Below are 23229 nucleotides of genomic sequence, written 5' to 3'. Positions count from 1 at the left end.
ATCTTTTGACAGTGTTAGTAAATAGGGTTCAGTGTTTTGGAAGGGGGGTTTTCTTTTTCTTTTGAGTTTTTGAAGGTGTTTTACCTTTATGGGTTTTTTTCCCTACCGATTTAAAGTTCTTTTGGCTTCGATTTCAAACGTAGGACAAAACAAATTGAGGTTTGTCAAGGCTCGTCTTGAAGAAAACAAGGCAAGGGCATGCGATTCAACAACCTTTGGGGAACATAATGCAACCCGAATACTTGTAAAAGTACCCCATACCAATCAAAGTAAAAAAAAAAACAAGATGCGTAGTTTTAAATCAAGGAGCCTCACAAACGGTTCGTCGAGGTCTGCGTTCCGGGACGATACAGAATAAAGCTGTAGACAAAGTTTTTCTTACCGTCAAGCTTGAGTTCCTCCTATTTCGACAAAACCGCCTCGGGTTTCCATTTTAAGGGTTTATCGATATTCGCCGAAAACACGAAGCCCAAGTCATAAACGACTGTTTCTTGTAGACAATTAGACATGTACATTCGATTTCGCAAATGCCGCAAAACGTTCGCTCTAGTGGAACGCAGTTCCAGAGTCACCTCGTACGTGGCGGGCGCCAGCGTTTTCCCTTGTCATAAGACATTGCAAGAACTCGGTCGTAAGCACATGCAGGTGTGTCAATGGATCTTTGTTCCATCAGTGACTGTAGCAGGTACGATGCTCGTCCGTTTCAATCCGGACAAGCGTCGTACCGGTGTGCGGTCGTGCATCACCACTGCGCAACACGCGTCGGACCCCGAGCTAACGGCAGTACCGCACTGGCTAAATTTCTCATCTACGGTGTAAACTGGTGTCGCCGCAGCTCAAAGGCAGACCAACCTTAGTCTTAGAAGACCAAGTTCGATTAGTGTTTTTTTTTTTTTTTGTTTCTTTTTCATATTCTTACTACACTAGGACGGCAGACGGTGACGACACCCCACTCACCGTCGCCGGGGCCTGTGATGATGTGCGGGGAGTCCGAGGGGTCCGGCGTGGCCCCCCCGGGGAGCAGGCCCGCCATCATGTTGTAGTCCATGTTCTCGTCGAGCGCGATGAAGGGGGGGTTCCAGCGGGGGACTGGGGTGGTGCGCGGGGTGGTGCGAGGGGTGGTCACCGGGGAGGCCAGCAGGCCCGTGGGGCTCATCACCCCGCCCCCCATGCCGCCCACGGGGGACATGCTCGGGTACGAGAACAGCTGCCACCGTGGAAGAGGAGGAGAGAGAAGAGAGAGAGGAGGGGGTACCCAGTGTTGTAAAGCTGCCACCCGCAGAGCCGCCCGGCGGTGAATGCCGTCCTTCGTACCCGGTTGCAGGCCGAGAAAAGCAGGGCGGGCTCTTTCCACAAAGCCCTCGACTCTTTCCGCTTTAGCAGAGCTTTAGGAGAGCGAACGCTGGAGTGGAGGCGGGTAGACTGGCCTCCTCTCCAGTGTTTGCTCTGCTAAAGCGGAGAGAGTAGAGAGCTTCGCAGGAAGTAGCTTTCCCCGCTTTTCCTAACCAGCAACCGGGTACAGTTACAATCCGTACAACCCTACCATGAAGTGGCGAATGCTACGAGCCATCCCGGCCAATCGAGCACTATCTGCACGTCACGTGACTGCGCCCCGCGCATTGCTGTGCGCAACCGGGAGGTCGTGCGGCATGCTCTCGGCTTTGACGACTCCTAGTGTCCGCTACAGTCCGTTGTAATGTCCGTCTGCGGACTTTGCCGACCTTTTCTCTTAAGGTACGATTTAGCCTTACGGGCTGCTAGAAATGCTACCTTCGCTGTGCACAAGAAAAGTGTTGTCCTATGCCTGGATTCCTGACGCATCGGCTTAAGTATGGCTCCTGTTTGAGGTAGCCGGATGTCTAGAGTCTGCAAAGAAGCCCATGTATCTTGAAACTTCATTGCTCGTGAAAGTAGCCTCAGTGGGGAGATAGCTGGTGCAGATGAAGTAAACTGCTTGCATCAGGTTTAAAGCTCTCGGAGTTTACGGCTAGATATGTCGTCCGTTTACGCTAGTGGTGGTTGTATTTTAAAATAAAAGGCAAGCATTTACCCTATTGATTCGAGGAAAATGTTAATCTCTTTCACATATGTACGAAGTGAAGCTCCAGTAGCATAGCTCTTTCTTCTGACCTAGTAATGTAGCAGCACATGTAACCCCAATTCAACTACATTTAGCATTGTTTACAGTACACACCTGAAACACTCTTCTCACTCTGCCTCATTGTTCAACATTTACAACACTGAGAGTACCCAGCAGAACATGACCAGTTGCCCGAATCCTTTCCATGCAGGTACCCCATCCACCCATGTACAATATGCTTCCTTGATCCCCTCGCACGCTAACGAACACAACCAAAAGTGCAACCCCAAATTAAAAATATCCGAAGTTGTTGCAAATATTCGGCACCTATAAAGGCTTTCCCCTAGCATGGAAGCCACAAGTAAAATGACATGACTTCGAACACTGGCAGTTGGTTGTCGTTTGCTTCCAAAAACATTTCTGTGAAGGAAGCGTCGTAAAATTCTCGCGATTTATTTCACCAAAACACAGGCACACACACGCGGCCTGAAGAGGCGATCACCATATTTTTCCTTTTTTTTTTCTACACCGGACGGATGGGATGATGACTATACATACTGGTGTAAAGAACACGCGCATGCGGGACGATATAGCGTAATATCTGAAACTAACCGGCAAAAAGCAGGTTGCCAAAACGCAGCCACATCCTGTTCACTCCAACTGTGTTGCATGTTACACTACAGCTCTTTGCAAGAAAAAAAAAGAATATGAGGACAACAAAGAAGAGGACGAAGTTGTCCAATATCAATCGCGCTCACAGGCTACGTCATTTACACATCGAGTAGAACACATAGCGACTTCTTTTCTTCGTCAGAGCTCTTTGCTCTGTCGACTCTCGCCAGTGCGGATGACACGAGGTGTGCATGGTCTTTTCGACTCTTAATCGGCCGGTAGCTCAGACCCCAGGAAAGACCGGTTCACCCAAAGCCCATTGGTCGTGCACGGTGCAGTGGTGAGGCAGACCGAGCACCAGACAGGGAAGGAGAGTGGCGTGCGTCGGGTCACCTACTTGGCTCTGCGAGTGGATGTGGGCAAAGCTGTGCTCGGAAGATGATCGCGGCATGAAGGGGCTCGACGCGGACCGGCTCCCGCCGCCTGGTGAAGGATCGCCCGCCGTGCTGCACACTGACGCACGACGCAGACGTCAGTCGGGCACTCCGCGAGACAGACAAAAAAAAGATGCGTCCGGAACATGCTTTTTCCAATGTGAAGAGCTTAGCGTCCAGAAAGGCGTATGTCAATCTTAAGGACTGCATCCTTGCAATCTCTTACGACGCGAGAACATGCTGGCAGACTGGCGCCATCTAGGAGGCGACCCTGGAACAGCATCTTGCAACAGCGAGGTATTTGCAAGGTCAAACATATTGTATACAGTGCAATCTACTTATAACAATAACGAGAAAACCCGAAAATTCAACTGTTATAACTGATTATCATTGTATCTGGACAAGAAAATGAGCGCTTGTAGCTTAGGAACCCTAGAAACTGATTGACATAAGCATTACATCGGTATATGTGGTATCTTTATAAGTGGATCGCATTAAAAACTAATATATAGGTAAATTTTGCTCTAAAATTTTTTTATTTTTGTCATATATATTGGTCATTGGCGGAAAAAACAAAACAAGTCTGGCAACTAGAGCGCCTGATGCCGCCATTTTGTTTTTCTTGCGCTACTTCTGTTTTTTGTGTCGCAATAGTCACTGGTGCTTGCTGAATGAGAATGAGCGGAGGTAGACGCCAGTTTACATTAGTTTTCAAGCGAAAAGCCTGCGACAACCGCACCTTCCCACCAGCGTAAAAGTCGCTCTCAGACAAAATGGTGGGCAAGTCGTTCTGCAAGTGCAGCATCGGCAACGCAAAAAACGGCACACAAGACGACGCATTTTTGGACACGGGCAGCGATGAGCGCTCGTCGTCGGACGAATGTTCCAAAGAACTGGAGAAACGTCCGCGCTTGCGTTTCGTTGCGTGCAAAGGCAAAGCGGTGCAAAAAAAAATTAACGTGCCGCAATTTGTCGTTGGGCTGTATTCGTCAGATATCTTTTTTTTTCCCCAGGCAAAAATGTATATTTTCTCGTTGAAAAAATTTTTTTTTTGTTTTTTCACAATTTGTAATTTAGCAGTTCGACCCATATTCCAATTCTTACGGTACATACCGTATATGGGAAATGGTGGTTTATAACCTTGTCAAAAGCTCAAGCTCAAGCCCAAGCCCCCCCCCCCCCCCACCAAAGACTGATGTGCAAAAAAAAAGAAAAGAAAAGTCAATGGAACTGTTTCATAGCTACCCAATAAATGGTTCCAGTGCATTCTCTTGTCTTAGGAGATTTCAAGGGGTTGTAAGTCAAGCGGTCTTAAGTGTGTGAACCAGCCCTAACATTCTGTAAAGTTAAGGAAGAAGGCTGAGCAAAGGTAAGCTATAAAAAAGATCGAGCTACACCTAAGCATTCCTTACGAAATGTGAACGCAAAATCATGCAAGCCGCTCGTTTGCTCCCTTTTTCGTCTGCTGCATACTTTTCGTCGCCGGTCAGCGCGTGTGCTCCCCTGGGCATGGTGACCTTGGACGCTCCGTGCCCAGGGGGGCAACGGTGCGCTGATGGGCACGCAGCGCCATGGGGTGAGCGGTCGTGGAAACTGACGAGCGCAGCGGCCAATGAGAGCCCCGTCGATGCGCGCCAGCCAACGGAACCGAAAGATCGAGGAAACTATCTGCCGTTTTCGCACTTAAAACTGATGACGTCAGCTCGCTCCATGAGACCAGCTAATGCTTTCGCATTAAAACAATGCGAGGTCCGCGACGCTTTGGACGAGGGTTCACCGGCATCGACTCCACACGTCACATAAAACTGCCCTACACCACTTTTACTTTACTTTTCCGAGTCTCTCTGATTTCCATAAAGAGTGTTTTGATTGGATTATATTTGGGGCTCGCTGCCCGGCACTTTTCTATCGCCAACGCAACGACCCGATTAATCTTCCGTCACCCAAATCTTTCATTCGCGGCGCCGTGAGTCGACTCACCGGGCGTTGGCGACGGGGAATCCGTGTCCTTGGGATCGTCCCTATTGGAAGGGTCGGAGGAGGGCGTGCTGGGTGCCCCGCTCGTCTGGGGCGGACTTTGGGCGGCCGGGCTCAGACCTGCAAGTCGGAGAAAAGGCGGCCGACGAGTTCAGGTAAATGCTAAACGAGGTATGTTGTGTGCATTGCTCTCCAGTCTCTCGAAGACTTTCAATCTCGATTGAGAGGCTAAGACAAACAAAAAGCATTCTACAGGGTGTCCCCCCCTCCGCCAAAAAATGTACAGGGTTTTTTTCACCGCAAAAATAAACTATGCTTCGCGGAACGCTCATTTTCCGCCCAAAGGTAGCATTAGCGGTTCGTACCGGATGCCAAAGTTTCAAAACTAACCGTAGTCTTGTTCAAAAGTTATAAGCGATTTTCTTAAATATTCAATGGGAAAATGGTGGCCGACAGAGGTCTCGAATATACAAAGCTGAATAGTGCAAGCGGGAACAGGCCCTATTTACCCATTAGGAATTCTACGTAGCTGTGACGTCGCACAATGGGATCACGCAACTCTACTGGATCACACTAGGGATGTACGAATAGTGATTTTTCAGCTCGAAGCGAAAACTAAGCGAATAGTTCCTTTGTATGAATAATTTTGAAGCAAAGCGAATAGTTTGCGGCCGTCAATGCAGTTGTGATAGAGAACCCTTGAGACTGGGGAACACAAAGAGAAGTAAAAGGATAAACTTTACAAGGCCTGAAGAGCTTCCTACCATGATCGTTTGCCAGCTCGCCCATGCAATCTCTTATTTCAATACAGTTGTGCCTCATTAATATGAACATTTCAGTTTCCCGGGAAAGTTGTCCATGGCAGGACCACGATGCACGACACATTCTAGACATGATTTCGGGGTTTCCGGCTGCCCATGGCATACAAACGTGTTGAACGCGTGTAAACAATGGGTGCATTACGAAATTGTTTGATTCATTGTACGGCATGGTGGTGTAGGCACCGTTCGATCCAGCTGTCTTCAAAGAAAAAAAGAAAACATGTGAAAGATGACGGGGAACGCATGCAAACTGTTTTCGTTAGATTTTTTTGTTTTTTTTTTTTGTTTTGTTTTTTTAGTCTGAATTAAGGTATGTTTTGCAGCATTTCAAACTTCGAAATACTTCGAAGATAACCGAAGTTGCCAAATAGCTGTATTCTATTCAAATCAAATATGGTGTTATTCACTTCAGTATTTGAAAGTTTCTAATATTTGCACAACTTTCACACGACAACTACAGTGGTCATGTGACCATGTATCTTACATGATCACGTAACCTAAGGGAGGGAACCTGCGTGACACCATTTCCTAACACTCTAGATGGAAACAAGACGCATTCCGTATTAAAACTGAAAGCCCCGCTTACTACGGTGTCTTTCCTTCATCCCGAGCCGGACAAAACTGGCTCACCCGTGGATCGGATGATGGCTACTGGTCGTGCCATCGGGGCTGGGGGCGGAGGTGGCAGCATGGAGCTGGAGTAAAACTGGGCCAGCTTCGAGGGACTTCGCACTCCGGAGTCGGGGCTGGGCTAGAGGTGAGACGGAGAGTGCGGCTCAAGGACATGTCCACGCAGAAACGCGGAACACGACCGAGCACGAAACGCCGAAAGCCCACAACCAAAGCCACTGTGCGCGGATGCGATGGCAGTGTCTTTGCACCGCCATCACTTGTCTTGCCGGTGTGTGGATGACAAAATCTCGGTGTTCAAGAAATGTCTTTATAAAGCAAACTGTCACCGGGAATTCGGATTGACTCCCCAAGAATGGAGGGGTCACGGAGAAACCGTCTGTTCCGCAAACCGAAATGGCGACCATACAGGGAGCTTGGCATTACTGATCCAGTGACTTTAGTTGCCGTAGTTCGTGTCAAAGCATGAACACAGGCTCCCAAAAAGTCTGGTCCGCAAAACATGCACTCGAAAACATTCCAAATCGATTGGACGCGGCTGTACATATAAGTTCGGCCTCCAAATTTTCCGTGTAAGCTCGGCGTGTCACGTTTCGCATGTATGTGTTTGTACGGCACTTTAACCCTTTGAGTGCCACACCCGAGTGTACTTGGGCACGCCCCCATGCAGGTTTCAGTTTTGATTCACTCCCTACCTTTCCCAACTGTTTGGCCGATTTTACTCTTACGTGTAGAAGAATATTTCATCTCATAATAACACTTGTTCATGGCACGTGGAAAGTTTTGTTTAGGAGACTTCAGTCTTGGGTTGCTACTTCGTTGTTCCAGAAAAGCGAACCGATGTCATTCAACCTCGCACTTTACGGCAAACACCGAGATCTAAGAATTACTAATGAACTAATTTAGTAATTAACTAAGTAAGAGGTTCCAGCTTTGAATATAAAAAAAAATGTTGGTTAAAGCCACTCAAAAACAGTGACCACAGGGAGCAAGGCCGAGGTGCTACTTTGCGTAATATCGTGTTTCGAAAAGTACAATTTGAGAAAAATATGCTAGCTTGAAGGCATACAGACATTAATTAGCTCTGGGCCCATAGTTCAGTGTGTCATTGATAAATACACATGCATGTCGATCACTAGACTGTGATCGACATGCGGAAAAAAAACCCGGCACTCCAAGGGGTAATTGTAACTAGATGCAACTAAGTTTGCGAGCCTTCATTTCCGACGCGCAGCACTTCGCCAAGCTGCGCCTCGTCTCCCGCCTCCGGGCGATGGCACCGTGGCGACTCGCTGCGGCGGGCGTGCCTCACCTGTGAACTGGAGCCCGTGTTGTGAGCCTCCTGACAGACCAGGTTCACAAAGTCCGAGAAGGTGTCCCCGTTCTCCTGGTACTTCCCCGCGGGGTGGATGTAGTACGACCCCGACCCTGCCGGGAGCTGGCCTGCCATGCCCAGGGGGCTCCCCTGGGGCCCCCCCGGAACCCCTGTTCCCAGAAGAGAAACAGCTCGGTTGCAAGGGGGGCAAGGACGCCCTGCTTTTCAGTCTGCTCCAAAGTTTCTCAGGAACACAGTATGCACAAGGTTTGACAAGCTGTCTGGCCTGACATAAACTCGGCTAAATCTAACCTTGACTGCACTAACCCAACTCAGCATAGCCTGAGGTAACTTAACCTAATCTAGCTTAGCGTTGACTAAACTCTTATTCCAAACTAACCCAACCTAGCCTGAATTCCTAACCTATCCTAGCCTTAACAAACCTGGCCTAACTTACCTTAGCCTGAACATACCTAACCTAAATTAGCTTAGCCTAACCTAACTAGACTTAACCTATCGTAGTATAAACTATCACATCTAACCCAACTTAGCGTGAAGTAACTTGTTAAAAGCAGGCTTAAGAGCCGCTCTAAACTTAAAGCAAAGGAACCAGGTCTACCTAAACCTTGTTTAATTAAAAAAGGAAAAGAAACGAAACCAAAATGAAAGCCTGCCAAAACAAAAAGACAATCTCGTGGAATGTCACGCTGGAAACGGTAGAGCAGCAATGGTAAGGCATGCACAACAGCAACCTTTGCAGTGAAGCAAACGACAAACAGGCGAGACGTCTGAACTAGAGAAGAAAGAAAGAAGCCAGGAAGAGGAATTGGAGGCAAAAGCAGGAAGAGATCAGCCCCAAAGCTCAAGCAAGAAGACAATACTATGCAACCGTGGAAAGCATGCTGTCAGTGCAGGCTGAACCACTATCACGATTCTGCCGTCTCAGTCGTAGGATTCCCTTCAGTTTTGGCAGTCCGAAGCATGCAGGGCCGTTATGTTGCAGTGTTCGGGAGCAGGCCTGCAAAATATTTCTCAGCATTTTCTTCTCCTCTCTGCAGTCTTCAACTAAGAAGAAAAAGCCACCCATTTTTGGATCTTCGGGGGAGGAGATGAATTACAAGGAGTACAAAAGCGACATTCGGGCTGGATACGGATTCAGCTAACCTGCCTGCGGCTACCATGAAAGGAAAAAAAGTATCCCTCCCTAGGTTTGCTTTCAAGGGCGGCGGTGGTTCTTCCATCAAACTTCTCCATAGCCCTCGGGATCAATGCGGTCAACACTCCAAATCGAATTTGGGTGTTTCACGTGATAAACCAAAGGAAAACATCTGACACGTCGCAGCGGAGGACTGAAGATTACTTTCGACAGCCCGGGGTACACTTTCACGTACAACCGAAACTTCGGCTACACCTTCTCCGCAAAAGGCCTCCGTCAGATTGCGGGCACTCGACCGGGATTCAAACCCACCACCGGGGGGTGTAGGCCGGCACTCTGCCTCAGAGCAACCGAACTGGCTGACCAACACCCCCAACTTTGTGGAAACGCTATGCGCTGGACAATACGGTTGCGACCGTATTACGACAAATCCTTCCTCCCCGCTCGCTACCGCGGTGCGTTAGGCCGAGCTCCGCACCCGAGAGTGTGCAGCAAGCACGAGCTGTGCCGAGAAGGCAGACGGGACAGAGACGCGCCAGCTCCAGAGAAGAAGGAGAAGGAGAAACAGATTCGTTTAAGCATATCCGAATCACAGAGAGAACTTTTTTTTTTTACTTTCGGTTTTTGTGTACTCACTGGGGTGTGTCGGGGGGGGCTTCAGGTCCCCGCGCCCCAGTGGGAAGGGGGGTGCGTTCTCCATCTTTATTTTTGTGTGTAGCGGAAGCTGCCCTGCAAACACAAGCACACTGCCACGTTCCCACCGAGATCCCGATAAAGCGGCGCTTCCCTGGCCAACCTCGCGAAAGAAAGGCCACGCGTTTGCGGGAAACGACCTCTGTTCGGAGGTTAGTCTCTGCTGCTCGAGCAGATGGTGGAAGCCGTGCGTTGGCCATGACGTAACGGTTGCCGACAGAGTGAAAACGGCAATGCGCCTCTTTCGAGTGCCCTGCCTCCCGCACCTGCTCATTGCCATTCGCCGTGCTTTGGCTGTTCTCATCCTTTCAGTGACTCCCTCCCTGCCATTCTCATTCTTTCAGCAACTATAGGAGCGCGGTTAAAGGGACACCGAAGACCGATCAAAGTAATTTGCTTAGTTACGGTGGACGTTACTCGCCTCCCGAGGGCGCAACCTACCACCCAACTTTTCCTAGAATTTCCAAGACAACTACTTCATAAATTAAGTCGGCAGCTGCCACCTAAACTGAAACTTCTGTCAAAGGTCAGGGAAAGAGAAAGAACAAGAAAGAGGGACGATGCGATCGATTCGTTGGGCAAGGAGTCGTCCGCTTTTGTCACGACTCGTTAAGCACCGTCTGGAATGATCCTGCCATGGCTTAGTAACATGAAATCTGAAAGTTGATTCAGTGTCCCTTTAGCCTTTGCAGAGCTAAGGCCAAGTCTGATCATCCTCTGATGTCTACTTTGTTTTAACTCCTCCGAAAGCTGCAGGCACTGGGTCGCACCTTCTTAAGGTGCCTTAACTTTTAGAGCATGCACAGGCACGCCATCTAAAGGAGCTACTATTCTAAGGTATCCAAAAACTACTAAATGGAATACAGACAAACAAGAAAATTTAAGGCACTAAAAGGGTTCAGCAGCTTCGGAACTCAAGGAAAAGTTTATGGCAGCCATGCAAGCACAGGTGTACTATCTTTTCAAAGTTCACCCCAAACAAAATTCTCAACCACGAACCGAATGTCGTAAACATTTTTGCATCTCTACATTATACACATACATACTTAGTATATGTACTTAGTATATATACAAGGTACTAAAACACGCTATTTAACAGTGTATCTAGACAGTCTCTTTGGCGAGTTCAGGGAGATGTATACTGTAGAAAGTGGATTCTCCAAACTGTCTAGCTTGGACATGATTACGAGATCTCCTTCGCCACAATTGCTGGAATTGATAACAGTTCTCTCGGAGTGCGGCAGGCTACAAATATGCTCCAACTGAGTGATGGGTTGTTAAATACAAGCAAACGCAATCTGCACGGACACGCCGGCACCCGAAATGACACTAATACCTACTGCATGTCACTAATCTGGCATCGAAGGCATTGGAGTGATGATGTTGCAGGAGATCCAGATTGTCAAGTCTGTTTTGTTGTCCTTCAGCGTCTGAATTTTCGGGAGAAATCCGACAGGGAAGCACAGGATAAGCCTAAATTGCACTTTAGTTTTTTGCACAACCGTCAAAGAGCGCCCCAGCCTCCGACGTCACACTAGTAACTACCATATTTACTCGAAAATAAGTCGACCACAAATATCGATTGATGCCTTTATAATAAACTCGCCGAGAATAAAAAAAAAAAAGTTATTTCAAAAATAGGTCGACCTTTTTTTTTTCTTTTTTTTTTAGAGAACAGAGGGAAGTTTTGGCAAAAGAAACAAACCTTTATTTACAGCGCCCCCACCTAAATCACAGCGCAATGCCAAAAACTTAATCATTGTGACAACTTCTCGATATGTTATCGTCATCGGAAGCTTCGTCAGCTTTGTACACATCCTGACCAATTCGCAGCAATACCTCACTGACACCGTTGCAAAGTGACGACAACAAGAAACGAAAGAAGATGTAGATGGGCGAAGCGACGGAAGGCCAAAAGGCGCGAGCAACAACACCCGATTTGCAAAAATTTGAGCCCCCGAAAATTAAGTCGTTTACAGTAATTCACAACTTATTTTTAATGTGTGGAGAGAAAGCATACTGCTGCTTGTCACACTGGCTTCATTCGCACTTATGTTGAATCAAGGTATAGATCAGGGGTGGCCAGACTGACCCGGCCTAAGAGCCGCAATGCCGGGGGGGGGGGGGGGGGATTTTGTTTAGAGCAATAAACGAAACTCAAACTACTTTCAATCTATCAGAGTCAAAAGCAGTCCTACTGTACGTACGGTAGCAGTAGCTCAAGACTACCAAACCGCTACTTGTCTTTCGATTTAAAACGCATTCCATTTCTCTTTTTGGGGAAGTGCTCGTGTGACCGGGAGGGAGGCGGGTCTGTGTGTATCTGTGTGTGTGTGAGGGGGGGGGGGGGTTAGGGGAGGGAGCCGCAAGCCGCACTTTAACACGTGAAGAGCCGCATGCGGCTCGGCCACCTCTGGTATAGATTTATCCACATGCTCGCGTCCGCAGCCACGAGAGCATTGCAACCTTATGAACTTTGTGCAAAACAAAGCATGGTGCATGAGCACGTACGTCACACTTGACGAGCGAGCGTACTCCGCAAATTCGCACGCACCCGTAAGTGGGACCAATGCCGACGCTCCAAGCACGAGCAGGAGCAGGTCGTTTTGAATGACGCTTCTTCCACGGCACGGGCATCCGTGCATGCCAAGTTGGCAGCGTTGTGATCGCTATTCCATCGCTCGCACTTACGGTGGAATGGAGTGCAGAGCTCGCTCTCAACAGCTATCCTTCTGCATTCTGGCGAGCTTCGTACAGAGCACCTACGTCGCATAATTTTGCAGCTCCCATCGGGCTAAAATCTTTTCAACCGATTCGGGGAAGAAAGATCTTCCGAGGTTCATTTTCCGTACCAGAAGGAACACCGAAAGGCTCTTCGGCCGACTTTTCCACGGGTGCGGCAGCCTGTTAGCTGCGGCGTAGCAGCAGCCTGGGAAAGTAATGGCGATTGGAAGTCCAAAACCGAAAGCAGGATGTCACGTGACGACTGGCCAATAGTGTGCGCAGTGGCTTGTTCAAAGAATGGCGCCACTCTTCCCAAGATACAGGGGCTTTAAGGGACACGCATGAGCGGCTCTGGCCGCGGACAGGTGCAAAACCCGATGCCCGAGGGATGCTCGCAAGTGGCGGCCACGGTGGGCGGTCCACCGGCTGCTGCTGTTTCGGTTGTTTTCGTGTACCAAAAGCTTTCTGAAACAAGAAGCGGCGCAGCTCTACGACGACGCCACTTGGTCACTAGCTCGCTGACTCGATAGCTCCATGCCCTCGAAAGGATAGCGAAATTTGGTGACGAATGGAGGTCGAAATTCTTTAGTCACGATCATAAGTCGACCCTTAATTTTTGACAACATTTTCGAAAAGAAAGGTAGACTTGTATTCAAATAAATACAGTACTCATAGACGGAGCACATCTCATCAAATACACTGCGCTCGATTCAAACATTTTTATACGCTCCAGACGCAAAACAAGCTTGCCAAGGCTAGATAGTTCCTACCTTATTGCTCTTTTTCTTTTTCTGAGACAGATTAATTTGTCTACATACTTCATATTAATTCAACGTTTAATTTAACTAACGTAGCGATGTGGGCGAGTGGGGAGTAACGCACAAAAAGACTCTAGACAAGTTAAAAGGGATCGGGCATGACAAGCACCTCCCTGTCTGCTTCTAGTTTACTTGCTCTAGGTCTTTCTTTTGCGCATTGTGTATTTCTCTGAAAAAATACAATTTAATTTTCTTTTTTATCTTGACTGAATTTAATATTAAATGTTACGTCGGAGAAACTTTGGTAGGCTATTACCAGGCGCACTTCAGCACGAGCGTTAGTGGGCAATCGCGAAAGAATGTACAGCCGCAATGCCAGGGCAGCCAGCCGCCAGCTATTGCATCTGCTGCACCGGCCAGAGTGAGTTACTTGTCTCTCTCTGCGCAGAATTTCATGCATAGCCATGCACAAAAAAGAAAAAAAGGAGTGCAGAGCATCAAAGTTGTTTCGAAGGCAGAATCCTAAGGTTTCTCGGCACATTCAGACTCTCCATATCTAAAGAGCCGCGACTAGCTACCTGTCCCGTAGCTCCCTATTTGTAAATGAGCGTGCAATTCAGGCGGTAATTTTAATGGCCGACTAGATTTTCAGGTCGCAGCAACTGCACATGGCCGACAACACTATTTTGGCCACGAATGGCATACTTGTCCGCCATTTTGTTGAACTGTGCATAGAAAATTGTCTACATGCACCCTCGAGCAATGCTTTCGAATAAATTGACAGAGTTCGATCCCAACTTATCCTTTCTTTGCCTTTTCTTTGGGGGCGACTGTGGTGACGGCCATTGAGAAGCAAAATTTTAGTTTTTGTCTTCTTGCTGCCTCTTTTCCGTAGCCAAGGTATAAAGACTCCAATGTGAATATTCAACAGAAACCTGTCAAGTGCCTAAATCAAATATGCGCCACAAAAGGATGACTGCAAAAGCCGCTTTAGGGCCCTCATAAAGGGGAGCTCCGGCGTTTTTCTGAGCTACCCAATCTAAACATATTTTTGGAACACCCAGGCTTCACTGTTCTCAGCATGCTATTCTTTTTTGCTGAATTCGCACTAGCTATTGGGAGAGCAACAAATAAGAGCGATGTCAAAACAACCGTTTGAATTTTTGTACACTCTCCATCTCCGGTGGGGCGACGTCATGCATTGTATAACTTGCAAGTCGAGCAGGCACTCTAAACAACATGGTATTTACACGTTTTCTTGTTTTGCTGGTGCAAACTTAACCAGCATTCATTTCAAGCCATCAAATTTCTTGTAACCCGTCAGGAAAAATCTCTGATGGCCCTATATTGCCCTGCATTACAACATGGATGGATGGACGGATTAACGGCTGTACCTTTTATATCGGGTGGTAGCTTGCGCCACCTAACCTAGAAGTTAAGAACCAAAAGTATAATTTCTTTCCTTCACCAATTTGCTTACTCTATGCAATTTCGTAACCCACCACGCTCTCGTAACTCATCACGAAAACGTGATGACATCTGTCATCACGTTTTCAGTGTTGCTAGCGGAACCTCTAAGCCTCTCGTAGCACATTTGAAACTTCAATCGTTTTGCTAAACAATAATACCGTGACTTACGATTCAGCTTACCAGCTCAGGTGCATCTAATAATATGTTTAACCAATTTTGAGGCAAGTCGGTGACTATCAAAAATTCAAGCAGACGGTGAGAAGAACAATCTCAAACCGAGAGAACAACCTCTGGCTCCGCAAAAGGCCGCCACGACATTCCGAAGCGCGCAGTTTAAGCCGGCTAGGCGCATCCACGAAAACAGCGTCGCCGCGATCGCCGCCGCTCACCGTGATCGACGTCCGGCCAGGCGGCGGATCCGTGGTGAGCGTAGAAGTGAGCGACGTCCTTGTCCGGCGGACCCTCGTCCTCCATGGAGGAGACCCTCCGGATCCGCTTGGAGCGCGGCTCCGACGGAGGACTGCCCGTCGGGGGCCGGAGAGTCGGTCCGGCTACGCCCGCCAGTGGATCCGGGGGAGACGCGTAGCTGTAGTAGGTCGACGGAGGCTCCAGCTTGACCGTCTGCAGCGGCTGGTGACCGCCCCCGTTGGACGGCTGCAGCACCGAACCTGTTGCCCGGTGGCGGAAGGAACCGCCAACTGTCGGTTAAGCAGAAACTAGCAACATGGACGGCTTCAATGTTGCAACTATTACAAAGCATTCGGGCTGGTTTGGACGTTGGCGTCCGGATGCGGCCGACTGCGTTACAACCGCTTGAGCCGCGGCCGCGCGTAAGTCGGACAAAAGACGGTCTGACGTGTTTTCTTACTCGTACGAAGGTCCCGTTTCGTCCATCGTGCAAAAACTGTCTGCAGACGTGTTCAAACGTGCCCGAGGCGCGTCTCCAGATACTTCTGTTGTCGTGTCTGCGGCAAACGCCGTGTTTCATGTGTGACTGCGGCTTCGTGGGTGCTTGCAACGAGAAGGTTGTTATGGCAACCAAGGTCTGTGCAATGCGACGCTGGCAGCGCACTCGGATGTTGACGTCTGAATCGGCCTTTAGTCCGGTTGCACCATGCAGCGCAGGGTGAAGAGGCACGCTTTATCAGGGCATAGGAAGGTGACTCCCACAGAGTTGCTGCATTGGACAACCTAGCAAGCGACAATTTTCCCTCGAAGCTGACAAAACGTCGCTGTGCAATTCTAGCTGTTTGAAGTTTTAATGCAGTATAGTGTGGACACGAAGCTGGACTTTCTAATTTCGCTGGGTAAAAGGGAACCCTAGAATACACTTCCACGAATGAAGCATCTACCTTGCTATGTTTGGGTGCCAATTTTACGGAAATATTTCTCAGTATGAAATATGCTTGGGAATAGTTTGGACAAAAGCATTGCTTTTGTATGTTTCATTTGTTTACTTCTTCCCAAAACTATTTTGTGAATTGCATGGAGCTGTGGGGGAGCCAAGAGTACTCCCAAAGTGTTCAGCAGCTGGTAATACTAGCTACATATGCCAAAGCCAATTCTGACAATGCCAATGCCATCTATAGTGAACCAGCCATACCTCCAGTATTGTTGAACACATTGCCGATGTGTATGGTTTCGCGTTTTTAGTGGGTTTTTTTTTTTCCTCTCAGAATTGGGGGCATTTTTTAGGGGGTTAAATTTTCTCCTACAAACTTAGTGTTTTTTGTGTAAATTGGTAAAGTCAAAACCAATTTACACAAAAAAAAAAAACGAATCTGTAGGAAAAAAAATAACCTTCCCAAAAAATACCCCAATTTCAAAAAAAAAAAAAAAAATGAACACCAAAAAAGCGGAATTCTACTGATGTGTGAAACTTTAGTCAACTTCATCAAACAAAATTTTCACTATCACTACAATCACTATGTATCAATAATAGTACATAGTACAGTGAACTATGACGACTCATTACTTGCGAGGCTATCGTGACACTGGATGCAAAACAGTTTGCCTTGTCTAGTCATTCCGATGTTCCATTTTGTTATTCATGTTTTTAAGATCTATACTGACATTAGAGTACTGAATAGTGACACTTAAAATAATTATCAAGCACAGAACAGTGTCCACTTTAACCTCTGGCTTGCTGTTTCTCCACAGCGCTCTGGGCAACCATTCCCGCGTTAAATGCATGGTCGCTTTAGAGTGGCGTACACATGGAACTCCACATCCAACCACAAGCATAAGAAAGAAAAAGAGGATGCACAAACTGCTGCGTCAAGTGGGCCCGGCTCGAGGTGCTTCTCGGGCAACAAGCAAGACGAACGGCGCACCGATCGCTCCACGCCGACGGATGCACAACATTAAAAGCCTCAAACCAAAAACCCTCCCCCCCAACAAAGAAAGAAAAGAAAAAAACCCAGCCGAAACGCAATTTGATTTTGTGTTGATCCAAAGCCACAGCCGATGCAACCAACACCCCACTGGGACTGGATTTTTAACACACCCAGGTGCAATGCATTCACACAAACACACACACAAAAAAAAAGCACGAACAAAAGTAAAATAAAAGATGTGAGGTCACAACATGACCGTGGAGACGAAACAAAAAAGAAAATAGCGGGCGGGAAAGTGCAACCACCAGTCGTCCGCAAAACCAGAACCCCACCGGGTGCGCAGAAAAGCCCGCGTCGGTGCAATACGCGGCGGGCCCGCAAAAGAGGTTGCGGGTGCCGCCGCAGCGTCTAACGGGCAAGGGACCGTCCTCCATGCGACAATTTACGAGTGGGGGGGGGGAGAGGTACGCAGGAGGGCGAGGGCCAATCAAACCTTCCCTTACCACTGCTTCTGGAGCTGTCAAACACAAAGGCCATTGTTTGTCGCTCCAGGAAATCTTCCTTCATTTCAGAGAGACACTTGGCTGCAAAGAACGAGGGAGAGAGGAAAACAACGAGGGGGGGCGGTAGGGCATTTGTCACGGCCCCTAGACAAAAGATAGGGGGATTCCTACCCTCCACACCATGCCTCGTGTGTGTGTGTGTGTGTCCCCCCCCAGTTCCCCCCGTGGTACGGCCCCCTCGTTTTCGGCTGGCCGTACGTCGTAGGGGACTGTTCTTATGTGGGGGTGTTCTCGAGAAAACTGGCCTCACGATATTCACCTTTCGAGAGTCGGTAGAGTTCGGCCGACGTGAAGACGCCCGTTGCGAGTATGCTGGTGGCATCACCTGAAGTGGAAGCGCGGCACGTTAGGGCGACGACATTCCCCGGAAAATGAAGAGAGCGGTCACGACTGATCTGTTAATTGTCTTTCAGTCGGCGTGACCTGATGACACTCTTGCGTCATTCTTAGCATCCTTCAAGCCATGGCCTCATTGCTCATACATCGTGCGAAAGACATGGCGTTCCCCGCAGGCGTGACGTCCTGCAGACACGCGTCGCGCATGTTCGAAGCATGTTTGCTTCATACCTGTGCATGCTCCAACCGCAGACAGTGTTTTTGTACGACCCATGTGACCGTCATACAAGGAACCCGCCTCAGACGCTGTCTCCAGACTGCCTTTTGTACGATGCATTGGCAGTGTGAGTGCAACTTTGCTCTTTCATCTCGCCGACTCGTATGTTGGAACGCTCGTTCAAAGTCTGCTAACATGTCAGCTTTAGAACAGCTGGAGTTCTACGATGAAACCCTGCAGAGTCAAGTTCCCTACGGGAGAGACGCTCAGCTAGCCCAGCAATAAAAAAATTAGGCGACTACGACAGAACTCACTAACCGTTTTAACGAAGCAATGGATTGCAAAAACAGACTTCACATATCAAGCATTAAAAATAAAAACCCTTCCCATTGCTGTTTTACTGCGGAATCTTTTGAACGGACAGATTTCTTTACTCACAATTTTATGTGGATTTCCCTCGGCGGATATGGAGAGGTATGAAAGCACTCCGCGCTCGCACCTTTATTGTGGTAGACGCGAGAGCGCTCTAGCGCGCCCGGGAAGGTGCCAACGAAAAAGTGCTCCGAAATCACTCCAAACCCAAAAAGGGAATTCCCAATTACTGAAAACTCAGTGAGGGCACAGGCGAGCTGGTGTAAGTTTACCATTTTCTTAAGACACCCGAGACTGGGTGAGAAAATCCTGAAACAACCAAAACTAGAAGAGACAGGGAGAGAAGTCAGTCAGACGACGTCTCAAACCAAAACTAATATGTTTATTCAGTAAACCTCTTACATACACTTTGAAACCAAGGTTGTCGCCAACCACCACAACAAAGAAAAAAAATGTGAAACCAATGTGATGACCTTGGTCTCAAAGTGCATGTAAGAGGTTTACTGAATGAATGTATTAGCCAAGTTTGAGATGTCGTCCAACTGACTTCTTTCCCTACCTCCTTTACCTTTCATTGTTTCGAGGTTTTCTCACCCAGTCTCGGGCGTTTTAACAAAATTCCAATTACTGTTGCAGAAGAAAATGCTGTTACTGCCATCCTGATTTCAGTTATGCCGTTTGTTGATCTCCTAATAAAAAGACGTTAAAACCAATCATAAAAAAACATGCTGTTACTGTTTTCTTTCTTTCTTTTTTCCCATTCCTCACAGAATTTTTTTTTCATATAGATCAAAACCAGAGCTGTCACCCCACATCTCTGAGAAGGTGTCACTACCCCACGAGCTAGTGCACATTTTCATGCAAATCCTCTTACGTTGACCCGTCATGATCCTACAGTCAGTGACAAGTTAACATTGCTGTAGAAGCTCTGCCTCCAACACATATTCATTGCCTTCATGCTTTCGCTGCGCATGCTCACGAGATGATAAAGTGTAATCGAAGACAGAAAGCTTGTGCGAACGGCAGAGCTTCTACTGCGTTCTTAAAACAGTAAAAGTTGCTGGCCTAGTTAATGAAACATCTCGAAAACAGTTAGCGCGAAAGACAGGGACACGCAAAAGGAAAAGTACTTCATTCTCAACCTGTCGCCGACTGTAGAGCAACTCGGACCCCTGGCCACTAAGGATTTCGAGCTCTAAAGATGGGAAACTAGAAAGGGCTTCGAGTCAGCTCACCTCCGTCGTCTTCTTTCTCGTTGTCGCAGACACTGTCCCGGATTCCGCTTAGTGCATCTGAAAAACGAGCCAGCTCATGTCAATTCTAATAAATCTCCTCGTAAAGTTCGACCGACTGGTTCACAACTGGGTTTCCCTTTTATGCAAGTATCTCATCCATCAATTCAGCTGCCGCACCAAGAAATTATTTCGAAACAATTAAGTGGACTGGAACTTTTCGGCATACGTAGCAGCATATTTTTGAGGCCTACGGCATCTAAGGTAGATGGTCAATCTAAAATAGCAAATATCAGTTTCTCAATTTTCACACTTGACAAAAAGGGAGTTCACGTTCACAATTTTAGTATTTAACTTAACCAGCAAAATACACATTGAAAAAAGAACAAGGAAGAAAACCTCAGAACCTAATTTTCAGAAATTTTTAAGACTCGGAAGGCAGTGCAAGGAGGTCGGCACAAGAATATTGCTCCCAGGATAATGAACACGGGGGGTCATATGCATGGTGTATACTTTAAGCCTCACCACAAAGTGTTCAAGGAAGTGGCACAGCAATTCATTCATGTGTTATAGGGGCAGTCACTATTATGTATTTTAGAAGAAAATGAAACCGTATTTTTTGTACTCAAACTGCACGATTTATTCAGAGTAAACTCTATTGTAAACCCGGCATTACAGCTTGTGCAGTGGTTTTGTTTATTTTTATTTTATTCTGTTTTATTTAAGCTTCTCCGGGAGCATCAGTCATATCTCCTGTTTATGTTTTCATTCAAAACAAAAACCATGACATAACCTTTTTCATTTGTACTCTGAAACAAAGTAAAACAGTGAGATTCAAACTTTGGCTAACAAATGAAACAGAGGATCGGTTTAAAATGTTATTTTTTTCCTATCTGCACTTACAAATATAAATAGAAAATAAATTTAATATACAAAAAAAGAAAGTCGGTTTGTGCAACCTATGTTGATATCACCCCTATACCCTGAATCAACTTCATTCATATAATTACAGCCTTTTGTGAAGTAAACTTAGGAATTACATAATTACTTTTTTTTTACAGCGGAGCTGTTAAGGGCCAGTTTCCCCAGTTTCGTGTCCGTGGACAAATAAATCTCGACACAACTTGCCGGACAGCTACCGCCACCTATGAGCGACAACGGCAACCATACAACCGGCTTGCCGGTTGTCTGGTTGCAGTCGTCGCTCATAGAGGGCAGCAAACTTTCGAGCCTTTCCACTCTGGCTTGCGGCCAGCCATTACTTCATTCCCACCATAGTTCAGCTTCACTAGCCTTCCTTCTTCCCCAGAGTAAAAAGGCTGAAAGATCTTTTTTTTTTTTTTTTTTTTTTTTATAATTTAGAAGAAATAAGACAGAACTGACTTAAATACATTGAGCTTTGACACCTTTTTAGACCCTTGCATCATCTTTTTGTTACACCAATTGGCAATCTAGCTTGAGTACACTGGAATACTTTTAAGAGTACGATAGTATGCGAGTATTTGAAAATTTGTGTAGTATACCTAATTGTATAGTCATCTGCACTTTGCATCTAGATCTCTACTTGTGATTCCATCTGCTCCTTGATAGCTCTCCCACCCCTTATTATCATCAAAAAAGTGACCAGAGCAAAAGCTTTGAGCAAGCATATTTGAGACACATCATCATTATTATTATTAAAAAGTTGCGGATAATCACACAATGATGACATTTGTAGCATTGATACAAGAATAACTTGAGTTGTTCAAACATTCTTCCACTTCCAGTTCCCTCCTAACCTGTCACAGACTGTTTGTCACAATAAGCACATAAATTTGACAAAATTTAGGGTACAAACTTCGTCAAGGTAGCATAGCATAACCAGCAACCAAGTCTTCATAATATACCAATGGCCGGTTGTAAAGCAAAGATCAAAAGCGTATGCATATTCTAGACGACCCCATGCAACGGTCTGGTGACATTTATGACCATAAAATAACTTTTCTTTTTTTTTTTTTTTAAATTAGTGTTTTATAAATATTGCGATTCAATGAGATGAGGCTAAATTTAAATTTGGCTGTTTGTAACCAGAAGCGTAGTAATCAAGAAAGAACCATGACAACAACTTCTGTGAATGCCCCTACATGCTCCATATTGGGATTTTGCGGCACTACAGCTGCCAATTACCTGAATCATCACATCCCCCCGTTATGCGTAGTGCAAGTTCGTCTGCTCCTCGAGCAGGGGCTGCGGTAACGTCAGAACGCCGAGCTTCGATTGGCTCCGTTTGGAAGGATAGTGGGTAGACCTCGAGGCTGCTTGCTTTGAGGTCTACACTATCCTCCAATCAGAGCTCGGCATTCTGACATCACCACAACCCCTGCAAAAGAAGCAGACGAACTTGCGCTCCGCATTACGTGCAAGTAACCAATCTCTTCTGAATTGGGTGAGGAGATAACAATCTGGTCCCTTTTTATGTTTAATGTGCAGACTAGGTCATTACAGGAAAAACTGCCACATGCTCTGTATTTGCTGTGCCGGTTATGTAGTCTACGAACAATAAAGTCAAGGTCTACTGGGCGTTCTGAAACGATATTCGGTCTTTAAAAAAAGCCGTACAAATAGGTCAATAAACGGAGCGCCAATAAACTCGTCGCAAAGTTGGTCGCTCAGGTGCGTTTAACATTTATATTTTCGTGTTTTGTACTATATTTGCATTAGTGTGTCTTCAGTGCGATACTGTACACATTTGTTCCTTGTGGTGTTTTTGTGGAAGTGCACCAATCTACAGAACATTGTGTTTGCTTTTCGGCACTTCAAATAAAGATTATCCCTTATTATTATTATTAGCAGTATTAGTTTGTTCACCCCTTGACAGTCGTTGCCAAACACATACGGTGGCGATTACGCATTTGCTTGCCTAATCACAAAACCGCGAGCATCGCAGGACGTGTTGCTATTTCTTATAATTTTGGTGAACTACAAACGTTATCATTGCAAACTGTTACGCTCTGCTGGGGCTATTTATAATGTTGAAATATGCCCCATGCATGTGATACACGTGATATGGTCGCTTCCCAAATCGGCTGCTCTGGCATAGTGGCAACTGGAGCATTGGGTCTTTCGATTCAGACTTTTAACGCTAGTTAGAAATGAGTTCAGAGGATGAGGGCTCACTATCCGACGAGGAAGTTCTGTAAAGCACCTCCAATTCGGAACCTGGAACTGCACCGCCGGAATGTTGCGGAAGCAGGTGTGCCAATGTGAAAACCGAACAGAAGAAATGTGACAGCTCTTCGCCTCTAATATTTTCGATTCGGTGCTTGTAACCCTGAACAGCTGCAACCACCGTGAATGCTCTTGCAAGATAACTAAGAAAAGACCTGTGCATTGAGCCTTTCTTTATACTACTCCGTCAGAGACAAAACCTAACCACCAGGAAACATATTTTGGGAAAGACTCGACCGTCGAAGGGTTAACGTAGGTTCCTAGAAAACAAAAAATGCTAGAAAAACACGCTATTT

General features: G+C 46.8%; 1 protein-coding gene across 7 annotated transcripts in view; it reads right to left on the bottom strand.

The window, feature by feature from the left end:
* Positions 1 to 23229, bottom strand: part of LOC115312030 (nuclear factor 1 B-type) — a 34473-nt gene that overhangs the window by 3565 nt on the left and 7679 nt on the right. The window contains exons 5-15 of one of the 7 annotated variants that reach the window (XM_029970911.4): positions 19730 to 19786; positions 17829 to 17894; positions 17510 to 17590; positions 15060 to 15338; positions 11059 to 11148; positions 9662 to 9754; positions 7867 to 8039; positions 6555 to 6675; positions 5107 to 5223; positions 3090 to 3205; positions 958 to 1207 (exon numbers count right to left, since the gene is read on the bottom strand). In XM_029970911.4, coding sequence (XP_029826771.1) covers positions 958 to 1207; positions 3090 to 3205; positions 5107 to 5223; positions 6555 to 6675; positions 7867 to 8039; positions 9662 to 9754; positions 11059 to 11148; positions 15060 to 15338; positions 17510 to 17590; positions 17829 to 17894; positions 19730 to 19786 — 1443 coding nt within the window. The remainder of the gene's footprint in view (positions 1 to 957; positions 1208 to 3089; positions 3206 to 5106; positions 5224 to 6554; positions 6676 to 7866; positions 8040 to 9661; positions 9755 to 11058; positions 11149 to 15059; positions 15339 to 17509; positions 17591 to 17828; positions 17895 to 19729; positions 19787 to 23229) is intronic. The other 6 variants (XM_029970913.4, XM_029970912.4, XM_029970914.4 and 3 more) reach the window with 6 other exon arrangements.

The sequence above is a fragment of the Ixodes scapularis genome, unplaced genomic scaffold, assembly GCF_016920785.2.
Source record: "Ixodes scapularis isolate PalLabHiFi unplaced genomic scaffold, ASM1692078v2 PGA_scaffold12__126_contigs__length_90152505, whole genome shotgun sequence".
Taxonomy (NCBI): Eukaryota; Metazoa; Arthropoda; class Arachnida; order Ixodida; family Ixodidae; genus Ixodes; species Ixodes scapularis.
This window is presented reverse-complemented; position numbering and strand designations above follow the sequence as displayed.